The sequence below is a fragment of the Micromys minutus genome (assembly GCF_963924665.1).
Source record: "Micromys minutus genome assembly, chromosome: 2".
NCBI lineage: Eukaryota > Metazoa > Chordata > Mammalia > Rodentia > Muridae > Micromys > Micromys minutus.
The window spans coordinates 29,138,837-29,159,929 of NC_137971.1; the positions used below are offsets into that span (position 1 = coordinate 29,138,837).

The 21,093-nt window shown below is 39.2% G+C and overlaps 1 protein-coding gene across 2 annotated transcripts in view; it reads left to right on the forward strand.

Annotated features, from left to right (window-relative positions):
* PRKG1 (protein kinase cGMP-dependent 1) overlaps positions 1–21,093 on the forward strand; it is a gene marked incomplete at its 5' end in the record, with an annotated part of 1,033,183 nt that overhangs the window by 983,334 nt on the left and 28,756 nt on the right. For both annotated transcript variants that reach the window (XM_080912438.1, XM_080912439.1), the window contains one exon: positions 3,284–3,380. In XM_080912438.1, the coding sequence (XP_080768564.1) occupies positions 3,284–3,380 (97 nt within the window). The remainder of the gene's footprint in view (positions 1–3,283; positions 3,381–21,093) is intronic.

Here is a 21,093-nt window from a genome sequence, read left to right on the forward strand (position 1 = left end):
CATCAATATTAAGCTAATACCTTCAAAGAATGGGTGTTTTTTTTTTTTCAATCAAGCAGGGATAGTTTAGAAAACGCAGAGAACATTTTAAAATTTTGCATAATAATACTAGCAAAATAATTTTTAAAGTAGCAAAGTGTGATCTCAAGGGATGATATTGGTACTCACAAGCAATGTTTATAATTAATGAAAGCCTATACATGTTAATGGATTTCTGTAACTAAAGAAAAATGCCTACTTCTTAGAAAATGGGTGTGTGTGTGTGTGTATTCTGATATGTATATACATGTTTATAAGTGTATGTGAGAGAGTGTGTATGTGTGTGGGGGTATATATGTGAGAGTGTGTATGTGTATGACTCTGTGTGTGTGTGTGTGTGTATGTGTGTGTGTGTGTGTGTGTGTGTGTGTGTGTGTGTGTGTGTCCGGGATAAGTATAGATACTTAATGTGTGGAAGTCAAAGGACAACTTTCAGAAGTTAGTTCTTTGCTTTCACTGTAGGTTCTTGGAATCAAACCTAGGTTGTCAGGTGTGTTTCAAGCACTCTTATCAACTGTTCCATCTCAGCAGCCCTGATTATTCATTCATTAACATTTTGAGCTGATAGCCATCACAGAACCATTGAGCTGATGATGGGGGACCAAAATAAAAGAACCCAAACCTTCTTGCCAGGTTCTGCCACCCTTGGCTCATTGGGAAGCAAGTTCTCCCTCTGGTGATTTAATCAGCACTCAGGCTCTGGGTTGCTACAGGAACAAGCTGGAGCTGTCAGAAGACTTAGATAGACTGGGCTGGGCGCTGCTGTGGAGTAAAATCACTGGGAGTGTCTCACAGTGGGAACTTTGAGTACCAACCCTACGTGTAACTATCTCACTTGGGTGGAGAGAGGCTCCAACAGCTTTGATGTTCTGCTGAGCCTGGGAATCACCCCACTCATTTTGATATACTTGCAGCCTAAATTTACAAGGCCAAATATCATGGGTATATTCAAGGCTGTAAGGAATAATACCACATCTAAACAGATACAGGGCAGTAATCCAGTAGTCCATGTGTGCACTTTTGACCCCTGAGACCGGTATATCCAAAAAACACATTACTATTCACAAATGTTCCTTTTATGAATATGTGAGGATTATAAATTTTGACATAGCATCGTGTTTTATTCCAAACAGTGTTATTTTGAATTAATAAAAGTATCAATTATCCTAATCTGGTCATACACACGTATAATCCCAGTTCCAGGGAAGCTAAAGCAGTAGCATCCCAAGGTTAGAGCCAGCCTGGTTTATGTAAAAAGGCTTCGTCTCAAAAGACAGACGGAGCAAAGACAAAGCAAAAACCCAAAGGAAAACAGCAACTGTGTTAATTAGCGAATCAGCAGTTGATGTGTTATCCCAAAAACTCAGCAATTGCCTGAGAAGTCAGATTGTTTCTCTAAATTTTTCCTTTGAGCTTCCTTTTGTGTGCGTGTGCGTGTGCGTGTGCGTGTGCGTGTGCGTGTGCGTGTGTGTGTGTGTGTGTGTGTGTGTGTGTGTGTGTGTTATGAGGCTGATAAAACAGCATTAGGTATGAAGGTTTCAAAATGTTCTTCTTTAAATTTCTACATTTTAAAGAAAAACAATTTCTTTTTCAGAAACAAAAATCAAAGCCTGATAGGGTTGTGTTTATCTAGACGACCAGGAAATGTTTCCGTGCCTATAAACCCTCTCGGAGTCTGATATCAACAGATGTCCTTCTGTTAGGGTCAACTTTGCCTGTGCCTCATTAAATGGGCTGGAGGTTTAACATTCCAAAAGCAGCCGGTATTTGGAATGTTAGATATGTGCATTTGCCCCTTATGTTCCATTCTAGCTGCTCAGATTTTGTGCTGCTCTGGTGACCTTTAGATCGGGTTGTTAGTGAGAGAAATCTGCACAGGCTCTTGGATTCACCAGCTTCGTCTATAAAAGTTCATTCAAAGTATCTTAATTCACACAATAAGCAAATAAAACAAAAAGACTCGTGTTTTTTGTGCCCGTTTTTCGTCCACTCAGAGTTGTCAGTCAATGAGGGACTTGTTGAAAAGGTATAATGGTAATTGTAACTGGAAGGGAGTTGAAGTCTTAGGAAGCTATGTTGTGCTTCACACTAGAATGTTTAAAGGTGTGCTGGAATATACTAAAACACACCATACTGAATAACACCAAAGGTGCTGGAATTGTGTTGATGACAATCATTGCACAAGCCATCAGCGTACCATTTCCTCAAGTATATTCTTCATGCCCTTGCATTATGTGGTGCTAGATTGAATCCTATTTGCTTGAAGGCCAAAGGTCACACATAGTGATTTCAACACTTCAGTTTTGAGACAGCTGAATGATCTCCTGACATGGCTTTAGTCAGTGGGCTGATCATCTCCACTTTAAGCCTTCCTGCCCTTTCTAAAAATAGCAGGGCCTTTAAGCAGGAGATATTTTAAGCAGCTCGTAGTCGGTTTTCTCATTGGACAGAAGCGCATTTTGGCCTCTTGCCTTTGTCACGTTGACACTTGTGCAGCTAGACCTGGATGGAAGTCTGTGCTTCTTGCCATTCATATAAGAGACTTGCAAACCTAGGGACCCAGGGACTGCTAGCAGAGAGCCAGTGACCAGATGTGAGCGGAGGAAAAGATCTCTATTAGAGATGTGACTGTGGTCCCGGGATTACCATTTCGAACATTTGTACCTCAGTCCTCAGCTTTTTGGATCTGTTTCATTTTTTTTTTCCTAAAACCTGGCTGTGATTTCATGCCAGAGACACCCTCACTTGTCTCTGGACGCTGCCACTTCTGATACATACTGATAGAGGACACGGTCAATCTGTGGAGAAGGGAAACTAATGAGAAACTGCTATCCAAAAGCTGAACAGCAAAACCAAAACCAAACGAACCCCAAACATCCAAAACAAATCCTAAAGAGAGAGACTCAAACAATCCACACTCACAAGAAGACCCGTAGGAAAAAAAAAAACCCACTAAAATGTGACTGAGTTGATAACAGGGCCGTGGCGGTCACTTGACCAGAGTGCACTGGATACTCTGTTTTTTTTTTTTTTTTTTTTTTTTCTCCTTTGAAAAACAAGTGCAAGTCTATGTTATTCTATACAGCTGGGACCAAAAAATTATGAGTGTGAGAAAACGCAAAAGCAAAATGGAGCTGAAGCGGGTAAAGCCCGTGACACCGTCTAGTCATTCCAGTACTTTCATACGCGGTACTCATGTTGGCACATCTAAGAAATTTCCGTTTTTTCACATCAAAAAATCCAGATACGAAGCCGAAGCTGCCTTCTTCGCCAACCTGAAGCTGTCTGATTTCAACATCATCGACACCCTTGGAGTTGGAGGTTTCGGACGAGTAGAGCTGGTAGGTGAATTTTCTTTAAACGCTTTTCCGAGCCTTTCTCCCTCCTCACATTTTCTCCTAGCCGAAGAGCACCTTCTCCCCCACCCCTCCTTTACCTCTAATGGTTAACTATCGTTGCTCTAATCAGAAGCAGACACCTGCATCAGGCATGTCCGAGATGGCTCAGCAGTGTGGCTATGTAGTCAGTGTGCTCAAAGCAAACTTCACGGCACCTCGTAGAAAGCTCTTCGTACTGAGTTAAACACATTCATTTAATGAGGAGCCTTAAAACACTATTTGCCCCCATGATTGTCTATGACCTTCACTTCCTTCCTTAGTTCTGATCGGTGCTTGTTAATTTAATTATGCCATGATTAAATTACCTTAAATGTAAACATAGAAAAGAAACTGTAGCATATATTGTATACATCCTATCTATATACATAAAATAAATGCAGTGGTGGTAACGCTGCGATTATAGCTTGAATGTTTAGTATAGTTTATCTCACATTATATAAATTTCACGTAATCTCTTTCACTGGATAAATAAATACACATTATGAGACATGATAAAAAAAAAACACTTTTGTCCAAGTTCATTTGTTAAGCACATTGTATGAATGTGGTATTTAAAAACATAGGAGCATAGCTCTATTTTGAGTATTTAGAAATAGGAATTTAAAACCTGACTTTTTTAAGAAAAATTAAAAAGGAAGTATATCCTGGCAGTTGGGATGGCTGCGTTCCAGTGCTGTGGCATTTGAGAATACAGTCACTCCCGTCTCTGCTGGGACTGGGGAGTCCCTGGTAGGACATTCCAGTACAGTGTGCTAGGAACTCCCTCCACTGTGTAAAGTGCAGTAAACAGTTACTGTTGCTACCTGAGGTCAGGAGGAATCCCTTCCAGTCGAGTGAGCCAGAGCTATTCTTGGTGTTTGTTTGTGTTGTGGCTAGGCTCTCTGGCTTTGACACAGGAAAATGTCATTCGCCGAAGTAGTAGAAAAGGCCTTAGAACTAAGGTGTATTCCCCTGAACCTGCAGTATACTTTCTGTAACGTGGGCTGAAGCTATTATAATAATTACATCTATTTCAGACATGAACATCTAGAATGCACCTGTGGGGCTCAGGTTGTTATTGTTTATGGGCATAAAAAGCCAATAAGGGTGCAAAGACCAGGCAGTCAAATCTTCCTGCTTTTTAAATTTTTTCCTACCAGTCAAAAGGGCCTGCCCTAGTTTCTGCTGCTGTGATAAACACCATGACCAGAAACAACTTAGGAAGGAAAGATTTGGGGGCGATTCATAGGTCTGAGTGCCACAACTGAGGAGAAGTCCGATGTGGAGCTCTACGTGGAACTGGAGGCAGGAACTAAGCAGCTAGCTTTTCATGGCTTGCCCATCTTACTTTCTTTAGATTATTACCATTTTTTAAAGATAGTTACATCAAGTTTTTTTACCCTCTTCTTCCTCCAACCCCCTTTTCCCACTTCTCAAGCTCATGGCCGAGGACCACCTGCCTAAGGCGGCATCACCCACACTGAAGGCTGGGCCTCCCATAACTACCATTAGCCAAGAAAATTCCTCAGATGTGCCCCAGACAAACCTGATGAGGTTCCCCTTCTCAAACCATGCCTGCTTGTGTAAAGATGGCAAAGCTTAACGAGCATGGAGCCTTACAGTTTTCTTTAAGAGTTTGACAGGTTGTAATTTTGACAAGCTTTAATGGCTAGTAAAGCTCAGCAGCGGGATCATAGCTGCGCGGTTTGGCTCTGGAGTGTAGGAACACAGAGCAGGACTGAGAAGACAGCTCCTTACTGTGATGACTAGAAATTTCTCAGAGCAGTTGTTCTCAGCATCTGTGTTGCAACCCCTCCACAGGTCACATATCAGATATCTGCATATCAGATATTTATGGTAGGATTCATAACAGTAGCAAAATTACAGTTAGGAAGTAGCAGTGACGTAATTTTATGGTTGGAGGTCACAACATGAGGAACTGCATAAAAAGGTTTTCCGAATTAGGAAGGATGAGAAACACTGCTTTAGAGCATGATTTGGGGATATTTGATATATTTCCTTAAAACAAGTTTTAAATATTATGGGCAAAGGAGGGAAAGATGGCTCAGTGGTCAGGAGAATGCAACTCTTAGCAACCACTCTGGACCCTGCCTCCAAATGATGTAATGACTTCACAATGCTATCACCTGCACATGTGTTGGTGCACACACCACACACACACACACACACACACACACACACACACACACACACACACAAATACAATAAAAAAACTCTAATAAAGACTATGAACAATGAAATAACTGTTTTACTTGACAAAAAGCAATGTTATGTTTACAGATTTCTAGAGAATAACTTCAAGTTACCTATTTTGTGAAATACAGAGATTGTCTGAGGATGTTTGAAATATTGATTTACTATAGTTTTGAAAAAGGTTGAGAGACCACTTCAAGTGGAAAAATTTAATACTGGCTTGAAACTGAAAACTTGTAGAAAATACTCTGAAACACACACACACAATTAAGGAAAATTTAATCATATAAAAGGAAGTATAGTTTTAAAGACCAAATCTATGCATATGTATGTTCATTTATACATGTGAATTTTTGTATTGACATATATGTGTATATATATGTATGCATGCATATATATGTATATATGTGTGTGTATGTATACATATATATATTTATATATGTGTATATGTGTATGTGTGTATATATACATACATACATACATACATACACACACACATATACATACATACATACATATATATATATATATATATATATATATATATCCCATCTCAGGGGAGATACTCTACATATCCCATGTCCACCTAATTTTCTTCTTTTGGATATTATAGTTTCTTTTTTAATAGGTATTTAAAGAAAACCAATACCCTTGGCCTAGGTATTTAAATTAAATACCATTTAATTTAAAATGCAGCAGTAATTCTGCCATGAGAATTTCTAAATAGCTCACTTTGTTTTGTGAAGATGAAATCATCATGAGAAATTTAAATTTTATTCAGAGTGCAGTTTGTTTAGCAGTTAGTTAAAGGGGTTTTTGCTGCTTTTCTAGAGGACCCAAGTTCAGTTCCCAACATCCATGTCAGGCAGCTCATAACCTAGGTATATCTAAGACCTTCTAGCTTCCCTGGAAACCTGCATTTATATGCACATACCCACATGAAAATACACACTTGTACATTTAATTTTAATTAATGTTTCTAAATAATAGAGGAAAACCCAAAACATTCATCTAGATTCAAAATGTAACTAGTTTGCAAAATGCTGATATAATATTCATAAATTCTTAATGGGTCATTAGAGATGGTGCATCCATTGGGATCAGAGATGTATCCTTAAACTCAGAAATCACAACTTGTGTGATCTGTCATGTCCTAAAAACATATTAAAAACTATACAGAATATCTAAAAGGCACATATTTTTTTTAAACATGGAAACATAGCTCTGAACATATTAATAAAAAGTATGTATAATTTACAACTTGAACCAACTAAGTGTCATTTAGCAATAATAATTAAGAAAAGGACATTTAAAGAAATAATGCCAAGTTGCATTGTAGTCTCCCAAATATTTCCAGATATGAGATTTTAAGCTCCACGTCCTAAAAGCTGTAGAAGCTTTGTAATTGTTTTCCTGCTGTGCAGATAATGCTTGCAGCATTTTGCATAAAAAGATGCCCAACCTGTTGATCTGAACAGTTCCTCAATTTTTGTTTTGTCAGTTTAGATAAATTTAGGTGCAGCAGTATTTCTGCTGTGAGAATTTCTAAATAGCTCACTTTGTTTTGTGAAGATGAAATCATCATGAGAAATTTAAATTTTATTCAGAGTGCAATCTACTTTCTGTTATCTGCCTTCTATCCTGTGTTTTGCCCATGTTCTTAACCAATGAGTTTTGAGATGTGTTCAGTATGATATGATTACCGTATGTATGTCTTCCAGAAAACTAATTTTGTTTGCAATGTCACTCATGTATGCCATATGTTTATACCTTCAGTCTTTAAGTACCACTATAAGAAAATTAAAGGACACCTTAATTATCCTAATGTGCAATGATTGTAAAATAATGAGATTGGCTTTGAAGTCACGTGTGAAAATGTGTCCTCTTGCTTTCGATAACATCCATAATCTGTTCCACTGTTTAGGGGAAGGGGGAAGGGAATCAGAGGCATCTGCTTTTATAAAAGATTTGTCCACAGCAGACAATCAACTTTGTAACCTGTCAACGTTAGTGGTTTTTTACCTTAAATTTAATTTATTCTGTATTCCTAAGATTTCCTGTACCAATAAACTATATTTAGCTAATATACAAACCCAAAATATTAAGCTTTATTTTCCAAATTATATTTCAACTTTCTCACTAAAACTTAATGCAGGAATTCCTGCCTAGGAAATGGTGCTGCCCACAGTGGGCACATCTTCTCACCACAAAGGATATAATCAAAGCATCCCCCAGACTCAGGCCCGGAGGCCAAGCTGTTCTAAAATATTCCTCTCTGAGACTTCTTTCCAGGTGATTGTAGATTGGGTCAAGTTGACAATTAAAACCATGACAAACCCTCAACTTTAAATCAAAACAGTGCTCTAGGCCACTGGGATGTCTTAGCAGGGAAAAAAATTTGGGGGGGGAGTCTGAAACCTGAGCTTGATCCCCAGTAAATGTGAAAGAAAAAGGCTGACTCCATGAAATTGCCATTTACCTCCACAAGCAAACAATTGCATGGCATGAGTGTGCCTCAACATACCATACACAACACACACACACACACACACACACACACACACGCACGCACGCACGCACGCACGCACGCATGCACGCACGCACAAAGAGTCAGAGGAAAAGAGAGACAGAGAGGGAGAATAACTTTGTTTAAAATTTTTTAAATTTGAGAACCTGAACTGAAGAACTCAGGACGGCTGCAGTGGTTAACTCCTTAACCATACAATGCTATGTCATTGTTTCTGCCAAACATTTAGATTCCCCTTTCTCTAAATCTTATTCTGTTCCTATTTTTGTGGTAAGATGGCTGTAGAGGAAAAATAATCAGACAATGTAACATGATAAAACTATGGAGTTTGATGTTTGGATTTCCTGTTGCCAGCTTGGTCATTTTCTTAACTCCCCTGAGCCTGTTTCCTTTTTTGTTAAATTAAGATAAAAAATGGAGTGTGTCCCTCATGAGGTTGTGACAATTAAAAGAATTAGAGTCACCACAGTACCATAATATATTATCTTTGGTCAATGCATTTTAATGTTATGAATTTTCTCATAATGATTGACATTATTAACATACACTCATTTTCACCTATCACTCCAGTTGTGTTCACAGAGGAATTAGAACAGAACAGCTTATCTTTTTTCTCTCACCATTGCTAGGATAGATGCCATTAAATTTCACCAAGCCACTAACGCTTCTTCTTTTCTGGTCTACCATGAGAAATGACGGGAACCAGTTTCCAGTCGTCCCTATGCCAACCTGTGTGCACATGAAGTAACCTCCTTGCTTATCCGTTTCTCTTCTAAACTGCAAATTCAAACTCTCAGTAAGGGGTGGTTTCAGTGCAGAACACTGGATGACAGCCACACGCTCGATAAAGTTTTTAAACGATGGTGTTCTAAATGGGAAAATATGAACCAGACTCATGCCAAAGGTTGTGCTTAGGTATCTCTCATTCAGTTTGTGAATCCAGTTTTTGAATCCTGACGTTGAGGTCACTGAAGAGCAATATAACAACGAGTTGTAGTAACCATCCTACATGTGTGCGGCAGTGTCTTGAATTCTTGACAGTGACATCCAAGCCACCTGCTCAACATTTCTGTAGGCTTCTTTAATATGCACTTCAAAGGCTAGCAGGCATGGAGGGCCATGTAAAGCAACTGGGAACAAAATAGACAGAAAGAGTTGATTAAGCAAGAAATGAAGTGATAAACCTGCTACTCCGTCACCAGAGTTCCATGTCATCACTCTTAAAGGAGAGGAGCTTAATCCCAAAGAGAAAGCCCTAGTAAGATGAACACATCTTTGGAGCTTCTATTACTAACCCACACAGCAGTGAGATGCAATTGCTGGGGGGTTACTGGGTAGCAGGTCTCTCCTGTGTCCTGTCATACTCAACAGAAATTGGAAACTACAATTTTACCTAATCTTAACACGTCTTAGCTGTACTCTTCCTTGCATAAGATTCACTATGGAATTATTTGTTTGGTTTCTTAAATAAAATAAAAAATAATTGTGATTCAGAGTATTGATTCCTAAAGAGGAAAAAGGCATTTAGGTTAATGAAGGTTTAGTCCAAAAGACACTAACAGAGCAACATTCAGCACAGAACAAAGATACACTTCCTTATTCCTGTTTTCTTTCATTCTATAAAATCATTTTAGTGTAATAAATTTACAAATGAAACCACCACACAGCTAGATTCAGGTAACTCCTAAACAAACATAAGGTTGATTCCAACTTTAATGTATTACAGTGAACTATTCAGGAAGGCCATTCTGACTGAACCTATGGGTCTTCGGTTTGGTTTTCTATCTTTTACTATTGATTATATTTTTCTGGTTTATTCACTAGAAATAAAGAGAAATTCTATGACAGAGTTGAAACTAGAACACCTCACCCCAATCAGAATAATATCAAACGTTGTGGGAGAGACCACGTTGGGGAGAGGACTCTCACTCACGTCTGGTAAGGCTGAAACATGCAATGCCATTACGGCAGTCAGTTTGGAGGACCCTCTAAAAATTAAAAATAGGACTGCCCTGTGAACCAGCTACTCCCCTTCTGGGCAAATGCCTGAGAACTCCACATCCCACTATAGCAATAGTCACGCACCCATGTCTAATTGCTGCCCTATTTACAAAAACATAAAAACGGTACCAGCATGTCCTTCAACCAATGAATAATGAATAAATATATGCATGCACACGGTAGATTATTTTTTAGATGTAAAGAAAATTGGACCATGAAATATAAAGGAAAATGGATAGACAGAATATATACTATTAAGTGAGGTCACCCATACTCAGAGGGATACAAATTCACAAATTCTTACATACAGATCCCAGCTTATAGTGTGTACATGTTCATATGTAGACTGTTCGGTGTGGCTGCAGTTTAACATTTAGGAAGGAGACCAGAGAAGGACAATAGTAGGTGATGCAGAAGGGCAGACTTCTGGCAAAAGAACATGTGACTCATGAAATAAGATAAAAAGCCAGTTGTACTGGTCTCAACAAAGCTAGTTTCTAAGAAGAAAAGACAGGGAGTGAAACATAGCTGTCCTTAGACAGAAGCAAATAAGAAATGAGTTAATTAGACTTGTTCCTATAGGATATCCATTCTGTTCTGTGTCAATAACTGTAACATAATTCAGACTTCAAGAAAAATAGCAAATACAATTACTTTTATACATATCTTTCAAATTTATGGAAATTTATATACTATCTAGGTATTGAAGTATATTTTTATGAAAATTTTTTTACAGTTCAGTCATTAACCCAATTTCTGTCCACCCTCCCAGTTTCTTATCCTCCACCTTCTCGTCTCCAAGAGAATATGGTCCCCCTACCACCTGGCCTCTTCACTCCTAGGGTCTCAACTCTCTCAAGGGTTAGATATCTTCTAACTCTGAGACCAGCCCTGGCAGTCCTCTGCTGCATATGTGTTGAGAGGCCTTGGACCTGTCTTGTTGGTGGCTCAGTGTCAGAGATACCTCAGGGGTCCTGGTTAGTTGATACTGCTGCTCTTCCTATGGGGTCACCCTCCTCCTCAGCTTCTTCCAGTCTTTCCCTAATTCAAGCACAAGGGTCCCCAACTCCAGTCCAGTGGTTGGGTGTAAGTATCTGCTTCTGTCTCAGTAAGCTGCTTGTTGGGCCTCTAGGAGGGAAGCCATGCTAGGCTCCTGTCTGTAAGCACACCATAGCATCAGTAATAGTGTCAGGCCTTGGAGCCTCCCCTTAAGATGGATCCCAATTGGGCCTATCTCTGGACCTCCTTTCTCTCAGTCTCTTCTCTATTTTTGCTCCTGCAGTTCTTTCAGACAGGAACGATTATGGGTCAGAGTGTTTGACTGTGACATGGCAACCCCATCTCTCCACTTGACGCCCTGTCTTTGTACTGGAGGTGGACTCTGCAAGTTCTCTCTGCCCAGGGTAGGGCATTTCATCTAAAGTCCCTTCCTTTGAGTCCTGAGAGTCTCACCTCCCAGGACTCTAGTACATTCTAGAGGGTCCCCCTGCCTTCCACCTCCCAAGGTTGCCAGTTTCCATTTATTCTGCTGGCCCTCAGGGCTTCACTCCTCTCCCCCACCCCAATACCTGATTATGTTCCCCTGTCCCCTCTCCTTTCCCACTCACACCCAGGTCCTCCCTCCCTCTGCCCCCTGTGACTGCTTTCTTCTCCCTCCAAAATGGGATGAAGCATCCTCACTTGGGCCCTTTGCTTGTTAGCCTTAAGTTCTATGGACTGTATCCTGGGAATTCTGTGTTTTTTTTTTGTCTAATATCTACTTATTTAGTGAATGCATACTATGCATGTCCTTTTGGGTCTGAGTTACCTCCCTCAGGATGATATTTTCTGGTTCCATCCATTTGCCTGCAAAACCCATGATGTCCTCATTCTTAATAGTGGTATAGTATTCCATTGTGTAAATAAAGCACATTTTGTGTATTTATTCTTCCATTGTGGGACATCTGGGTTGTTTCAAGCTTCTGTCTATCACAAATAAGGCTGCAATGAACATAGTGGAGCACATGCCCCCGTGGCATGATGGGGCATCCCAAGAGTGATATAGCTGGGTCTTCAGGTAGATCTATTTTCAATTGTATGAGGAACTCCAGATTGATTTCCAGATTGTTTGTACCAGTTTTCAATCCCACTAACAACGGAAGAATGTTCTTCTTTCTCCACATTCCTGCCAACATCTGCTGTCACCTGAGCTTTTGATCTTAGCCATTCTGATTGGCGTAAAAAAAACAAAAACAAAAAACAAAACCCAATCGAATAATGGGGTATAGAACTAAACAGAAAATTCACAACAGAGAAATCTCAAATGTCTGAGAAGCACTTAAAGAAATGCTCAAAGTCCTTAGTAATCAACGAAATGCAAATTAAAGTTAGTATCTTAAAATAGTCTTTTTCTCTTCCAAACTTAGATGTGATCCTAGAAAAATCAGTCTAAATACATAAGGCGCTGGCTGCACTGTTCCGTAGTTTAAAACAGTTCATCTCAAGGTTAACATTTATATAGCATATACTGTTTTTGTTTCCTGCATCATAAACTTCCTTCTTTTTCCAAGCTCATGTATGGACATGGACATTAACACACTTAACAAAAATTCATTTACACTCTGCTCTTAAAACAAAACAAAACAAAACAAAACAAAAAACAAATAGTCTGTCTGAACTGTGGCAATATCAGACATGATTCTAATGATTCTAGCCTTTAAACTTTTTTTGCTTCTTGAGAGGATAAGAATAACTAGTTTGTGGCCATCCTGGGCTAAATGAGACCTTTTCTCAAGACAATTAAAAGGCTAACAGTGTGAACTCAAGCATGGCTCTACAGTATGCTCACTGCACTGGGACTAACAGATTGGCTGGGTGGGCATCCCTCCCAGAAACAAGTATCACTTCCGACTTTATTCCCAAATGTAGTGCTGGTCCTCAAAAGTTTTATTTGAACACATTCAGAAGAGGATCCTATCCATAAGGAGGAAAATGGTCCCTCTGTGTATGTTGGTAAAGAGGAGAATTGCTGTAACTTGTATCTAAAATGAAAATAGTTTTTATGATAAGGTTATTATTTCAATATGAGAAATAGGTTTGATCTTACTTTCTGGAAAAGAATAAAACATACAATGCTGTATGAATTTGGGTGGATTTATCAACTGTGTACAATCTCTACACATATATTTAATGTATTGCCAGTTAATAATATCTCCTTAATATAAGTCAATAACACACAGCTTATTGGCATGAAGACTGTATGGAGTCAGGAGCTTGCATGAGCCAAAGACTCTACTTTTTAACATGTATGTTGGCATATAGGGTTCACAAAGAGAGTTTCTTTCAAGTATAACCTGTAACTTTGTAGTATTCATACACCTTCCCTCCCTCTGTCAAGGACCCCCTTCCCTCTTTCCTATGTTTTTTTCCTCTATCTCTCTTCTATTTTCACAACACACACTCACATGTACATACTCACATGCACACACTCACATGGACATATTCACTTACACTCACACATGCACACACATACTCACATGCACACACTCGCATGCACATGAACACTCATGTACACATACATACATTCACACACACTTGCACACACTCACCCAAGTGGTTTTATGTATCTATAAAGAATTCTAATGCTTATGATAGCAAGAACACGTTCTATTCACCTGTGTCTTTTTATTTCACTTAACATGATTGTCAGGTGCACTGATTTTACAGAAAATGGTGTGGTTTTCATTCTTCCTCATGACTGAGTAGCTCCGCTGGATATACACACAGATTTTCTTTATCTGTTCACCTACTGATAGATAGCGAAGGCTGATTCCATAACTTGGTCACTGTAACCAGTACTGCAGTATTGAATGCACAGGTATCTCTGTTATATCTTGACACAGGGTGTATGCACAGAAATGGCACAGCTGTGTTATTTGAAAGTACTGTGGTTTGGTTTTCTGTAGAATCTCACTTATGATTTCCATGGATACTGTGTTCCCATCACAGTATATGAGATCCCCTTTACTGTGCATTCTCACTGGAATTTGTTGTTTTGAAGGGTTTTTACCTAGGCCTTTACAGTGAAATGTTTTCCTTCAACAGTATTAGACTTTGGGAGCTTACATTAAAGTCTTTGATCTATCATTGACTATTTGTAAGTGAAAAAGGTTAGAGACATGACTTCAGTCCCCTAGCTATGCACCATTAGTTGATGAGGTACTTTTTCTTCAGTGTGTTTCTGGCTGGAGTTGTATTATTTAACTGATGGGAACTCTCTTCTATTCTACTGACATTGTGTCTATCTTTAATGCTAATGCTATGCTGGCTCTGTCTCTATTGTTCTGTAGGATGACTGAGGTCAGGGGTGGCTCTGTTTGCTGAGGATTGTTTCACTATCCATGATCATCTGTGCTTCCAGATGAATTCTGTGAAGAACATCATTTGAGTTTTGATTGCAATTGCATTGAATCTATAAATCACTGTTAGAAACGTGACCATTTTTACTCTATTCACTGTGTTGATTGATCATAAGGGGTCTTTCTATGTAGTGCCGTCCTCTATTATTTAGCATTTTAAAATACTTTTCTTTTCAGATAAAATAGAATTACATCACTTTCCCTCTTCCCCTTCCTTCCTCCAGCACTTCCCAAGTACCTTCCCTTGAGGCCCTCCCCTTCCGGCTCACAGTCAAATTGATAGCCTCTCCTTCTTTCATCATTCTTACGTACATGCATATCTATGTATACGTAAGCACAAATATATAAATACAATCTGATATTCTATTTTGCTGCGTGTGTGTTTACGGCTTCAGAGCTGAGCATCTTGGCCTGTCTAACCAATAATGGAGGCTCATCCCTGGGAATCGCCTGTAGTTCTTTGTCTGGCAGGATCCCCATGGAAATCTTCCTCCCTCCTATGTGAGCATGCCCATGGGTATTGCCATAGTTACTGTCCCATGTGTTCAGTGGTTTCTAGGAGATACTGTTTAGTAACTGCCCTCCTGTTATTTTTGGCTCTTACAATCTTTATACCCTCGCTTCTGCAATGCTTCTTAAGCATGAACTGTAGTGTAGACCGATCTACTGGGGCTAGGCTAGCCAAAACCCACGAATTCTCCCTCGGCTAAGTTTATTCTTGTCTATTATTTTGAGGCCACCATGGATGGGATTATTTGTCTAGTGTCTTTCTCTGCGTGTTTTTTGTTACATACAAAGGCTACTTTTTTTTTGTGCTGATTCTCTATTCTCCCTCGTGGCCTAACGTGTACATCAGTTAAGTTCTAGTGGAGTCCTTTAGGGTCTCGGGTACAGGTTTGTATTATCTGCAATAAAGGCCATTCGACTTCTCCCCCCCCCCATTCCCCTCCCTCTTCCCTCCCCTCCCTTCCTTCCAGCAGCATACTCAGTGTGCTCAAGGGAGTCAAGCTCGGTCCTCAGTATGACTTCAAGAATAAAATACTATCTGTAGAAGCAAAACTGCAATCTATGGATAGGCCTAATTCTAAATGATTTTTAAAATCCCGCCTCCAAATCCAGTTGTTTTGAGGTGGTTAATGAGCCAGAAGGGTCTAATATGATAAGTATTACTAATGGTTGAAAGGGAATAAAGTAATTAGAAATTAGTATTAGTGTGATGGAGAAAACAGAGAAGGGAGGGTGGTGGCAGAATTAATAAAGACGACAAGAGGCATTAATGTAGCTCAGGCTAAAGGAGAACGGATAGGCGGAAGTCGAGAAATGTAATTAGACAACCTAAAACAGACACAGGGAGCGCACAAGTGCCAGCCTGGAAAGCTTTGTTTAAAAGTAAGCTAAGGGAAGAAGGGGACAGAGCTGCTCTGTTAAATCAGCCTTCGCTGTGACTAAGAAAAGCAAAGTGAAGGAAAGAAAGAGCACGTGCGAGGGCAGAGCACGCTTGAGGTCTCCTGCCTTGGCACGTGTGAGTGCAGCTTCCACCTTGGCAGTTTCTGAAGGGGAATCACAGGGCGAATGCCTCGGAGCCAGTATGCCACAGGGAAGAGCACCCGTGCAAAGCCTTTGTCCAAGACTTCCACCTACTTGAGATCTGTAGTGTTCCAGCGAAGTTTTTACTCCTTACTAGAGGTATTCTGCTGGACAGGTAGCAGAGTACAGATCTGTGACTAGGCTCCCTGAGGGAGGTGGAGTTCAGGAGCTTTCCCTCTAGGGGAGCCCACTAAGCTGCTGACTCAGCAGCAGTGTCTTCAATGGACTCTTGCTGATCCTGTTGCCTGTTGAGAAGAGACGGTTTTCCTACACCTCCTAGCTCTGATTTATGGACGCAGTTGCCAAGAACAGCTTTCATGCTCACTTTGTTATTTCACCTTCTCCTCCTCTCCTTCCTTCTCCTCTTCCTCTTCTTCTTTCTCCTCTTCCCCCTCCCCTCTGCCTCTTCTTCTTCCTCCTCCTCCTTCCTCCTCTTCTTTTTGTCTCTCCTTTCTCTTCTTCTTTCTTCTAACCTTCTTTTCCATCCCCCCTCCTCATTCTCTTCAAAATGTCTGTTGCTAAAAGAACAGTACAAACTCGTCCCTCGGTTCTGTGATTGGGTTTTCTCTCGTTGGATGAGCAGCCAGTTTGTGTTATTTCTTCTGGAAGAGGCTCTGGCCTCTGAATCCTATTGCTCTCTATAAACTTTTCTATTTTCCTCAAAACTATAATTTCTCCACCATCACCCACCTTGTACGGTACCTGCAATCCAACTATGGCCAGTGTATTTCCTGAAGGGTTACCAGTCCCTGCCTCAGTATAAATGCATCTGCCACATAGACAGTTTTGTTCCTAACCTTTAACTTCTGCCAGTGGCCTGAACAGAAGTTAAAGCGGTAACAGTCACTATATGGTCTTTACTACAACTTTAAATGCACTGTGCAGATCAGGTGTTCAGCATGACAGCTTTTATAGATTAAGCCAATACCAGTTAATACTGTTGAATTGACGCCACTACACTTGAAGCTCATTTCTATTTATATACACAATCATGCAATTACTTAATGAAACATGAAAGCAGCCAAATGAAATTTTTCTATTTTGTTTAAATGTCAGAAAGAGTAAAATTGAAGATGGTACTACATTAAAAAATCTGATTGGAGTCAGATCTGATGTCTGATGGATGAAGGCCTATTTGATTGCAAGTGTTCTAGTATATAATGATTAAAACCGAAAAGGGAGTGCATAGGCCTTGTGACGAGAAAGCAAATCCTTCTCCAGAGTCACCTGGCCACACCCAAGAAAGACAGCTGAATTCTGCAACAACAGCTTCTCTCTTTTCCATTTCACCTCGTTTTCAACCTTCAAGATGAGCACGTGGAAGCATCTGAATGTCCATAGTGGATGCACAGGTCCACATAGGTGAGGTCTTAGGTTGTGAGTGTGCTTTCAGTAATGACTGGAGCAGGGTGAGGAACAATGAGGTGTTTGCTTTAAAACTGGGCAGAGAAGCAGCTAATGCTGATAAACTAAGCATCTCTTTATATTTGTGAAGTTACACACAGAAATCAATGTCTTTGCTGAAGGAAAGAAAATTTGATTATTTAATGAAGAAAAATGAGTCACTCAAAATGCCACAGGTTTTTTATTGAATATCATTGAAAATAATATAATTCTGAATATATCATAATACCTATATTTTAAAATATAAACGTTATATTTAAGGAATGACAATTTACATGTTACACATTTTGGCAAAAAGCATTACCTAAAAATTATATTGACACAGAGGAAAGTAATTAGGACATAAGGATATGGACATTTAAGTTGGATATAACTTTCTAAGGACATTCCACATTTAAATACATTTGGTGGAAAAAGACAGTCTGTGATGAGACTACGTGGGTTAATAGAATAAGCAGTCTTTACCATTAGGAAGTGTTGTGGAATATAACGCTCACTTGTAGAATAGATGCCTCTGGGCACTTCTGTCAAGCTGTGGTCCCTCATCACTGTAGCAAATAAGACCTGCCCGGAGGGTGTGAAGGATACGGTGGCTTGTCAGGTCCAAAATTACCTAAATCATTGTCATAAAGTCCTTTCCATTCCCAATAAAAGTAAAACTCCTTTCAATTCAGACACGTTTTTGCCAGTACTTTTTATTTTATTCTTACTGGTTTAAATATAAACTACAACACAAAAAAAAAAAAAAAAAAAAAAAAAAAAAAAAAAAACCAACACACACACACATTTACAGATACCCATTTTAGTTAACATGCCCAAACATGGTAGAAATTCTGGTACAAAAGACAAGTTTTATGTGGCACATTTGAAGTGTTGAGGGATTGTTGCATGTCTGATTCAGAATCTCTGTAAGTCAGGCTTCATTACTCTTTAGAGTAGGAGCTGTGGGAGGGCATGAGAGCTTGTGCGAGAGAACGTGCTTTATATAATCATATAATATTAAAAACATTGGGAGGAGTTGGGGGCAGAGAGGGAAGCCAATGAAATCACAATATCTTGTGTGAAATGTTCTTCAAGGGATGAATAGAACTATTACATTCAAATAAGTGAAAATGTATCCAAGTACTATCAAAGAACTACTAATTTGACAAGGTCATTTATAAGAAATTTGATAACAATTATATACATTCAAGTTAAACTGACTCATAACCCCCCTTTTTTAAATTATAAGCTTCTGGATCCACATAGATTTTTAAACCCGTGTCAATGTTTCATAAAATTAGAGTAAAAAGTAACACATTTTTAGCAAATGAGGGTAGTGTCTGAATATATATTGAAGATAAAGAGATGGGCACAGAGGTAAGCGCCTATCTCTGGCACATAATTCTTTAAAATATAAGCTAAATGCACAGCTGAATCATAATAAAAGAACTAGAAGGTATAGATAGGTGAAGTTCTGATTTTTTTCTCCTTTTAAAATTCATAAGCAGCTTCATTGAGGTACAGTGTGCAGACCTCAACATGTTCTACAAGAAGCCAAAACATAAGTGGGATTCAAACCAAGGCAGTTAAATATCAGACTAGCCACCCTAAGCCAGTGCATAGCTCGATGTCTAGGATTGGAGAGTCTACTAGGGAAGATAAATCTGTGATCACAGTTAGCCAATTGGGGCAGAGAGAAGGTTTAGACAAAAGGAAGGAGAAATATAAAAACGCTTTTCTTTCTTCTCCCTGCCCACTTCTATCTGAACTTAGCACTAATCCTTTATTTTGGTGGACAGACTTCTAGATAATAAAAGCCATGATCATCATCATTGTCACCACCACGATCATCATCATCTCAGATTTTTGCAAGTAGACTCTGTAACTAATCAGGCACAGATAAGGAAGACAAACTTAACTTTGATTTAAAACTTTTGTGCATCAAAATTTAACCTATATTAAACACAATACCTTAGGCTTATCAGATTCAGTTCAGACTAAAAAAGAAAAAAGTATAGCAAATTCTTTTTTTTTATTTTTTTGATTTTGTAAAGGAACTTCTCTTGCTTTTTTTTTAATTGATATTCTCTGTGTTTACCTTTCAAGCAAGCACACTACTATTGAGATATATTCTCAGCTCTTAGAAAATTTGTAAATTATTTCCACAACTAGGGTTTAATTTCTACACCTCATCAAGGTAAAATATATTAGTTCTGTAAATGTTAAGCAACCCACCCAAAGGTTTTAAGGAAGTATTAAATAAAAATATCCATAAAGGGAAAATTATTGCAAACATGTTTTGATCTTCAGCTTGTCCTTTCATTAAAAAAAGTCTTAGATTTATGTATAGGTAGGCATATGCTAATTTGCATATATACCATAGAATCATAAACTATACACTGCCTTACAACTAATACTGTTTATTCATATATTTTAAGTATTATTCTAACATCAATTTTACAGCTGCATTACATGGACATTGCACAATTTATTTTTCCCGAGCTCCTATTGACCGACTTTCAGACTATTTCTTGTCTTTTTAACAGAGATGATGCTGACTGAAAGATCCATGAATGGTCTTTGGAAAGTTGTGGGTTTGCAAGAAGGGTTCTGGTGAGCACATTAGTTGGGTGTTGTTAAGGGAATTAACCTAAGCAGGAGACTCTGTGTTGTGTTAGTTCACAGTGGTAGTTCTTAGGCACTCTCGCTTTCTAGCTTAAGAATCTGGAATTCAGGGCTGGACAGATGGCTCAGCAGTTAAGGAACATAAACTGTTCTTTCAAAGGGCCTGAGTCTGATTCCCACTACCCACATTAGTTGTGGGGTGTAGTTTACAACCACCTGTAACTTCACTTCCAAAGACCAAATACCTTTGTCCTCTGCGTGGCTTCCATGGGCACCCACATTCGAATGCGCAGACACAAGCATATACATATAGTTAAAAATAACAACCCATTAAAGAAAAGATGCTGGGATTCAATTTACTTCTCATGAAGTCGCATTGTCTCCATTTTCATTAACCTCTTGCTACTCACTTTGGCTTCTTGGGTGACTCAAGCAACCCACTGTGTCCCAAACCCTAATATCCCAGGGTTTTTCTTTCCTTTTCTTTTTCATACATTTGCTCATATTTATTTTGTATGTATGCATGTGTGTTTGCAGAAGGGTCTGCATGCCATGGCACATGCACAGAAATCAAAGGATAATTTTCAAGAGTCAGTTCTCCGTCCTGCTCCGTGGTTTCCAAGGACTGAACTCAAGCTGTCGGGATGGGCAGAAAGCACCTTCACCTGAGCTATCTCACTATCTGACTGTCTCATGTGACAAGGCTTTGATTGGTTGATAGTGACGTCACCGATTTAGAGTAGTGAAGATACGCACCAATAAATACATGGTTCAGTTTTTCACATAGAGTCAGAGTTAGCACATCCCATTAGACTCAGATTTGTAAGCATCGATCCTTATACCTTCATTTAGTTCTATATCCAGGCGAAGGAAAATCTGTGTGCACTTACTGTGCTTTGTTTCCAAGTGTCCTGAATATGAACCCGGTTCTGCCAGTTGG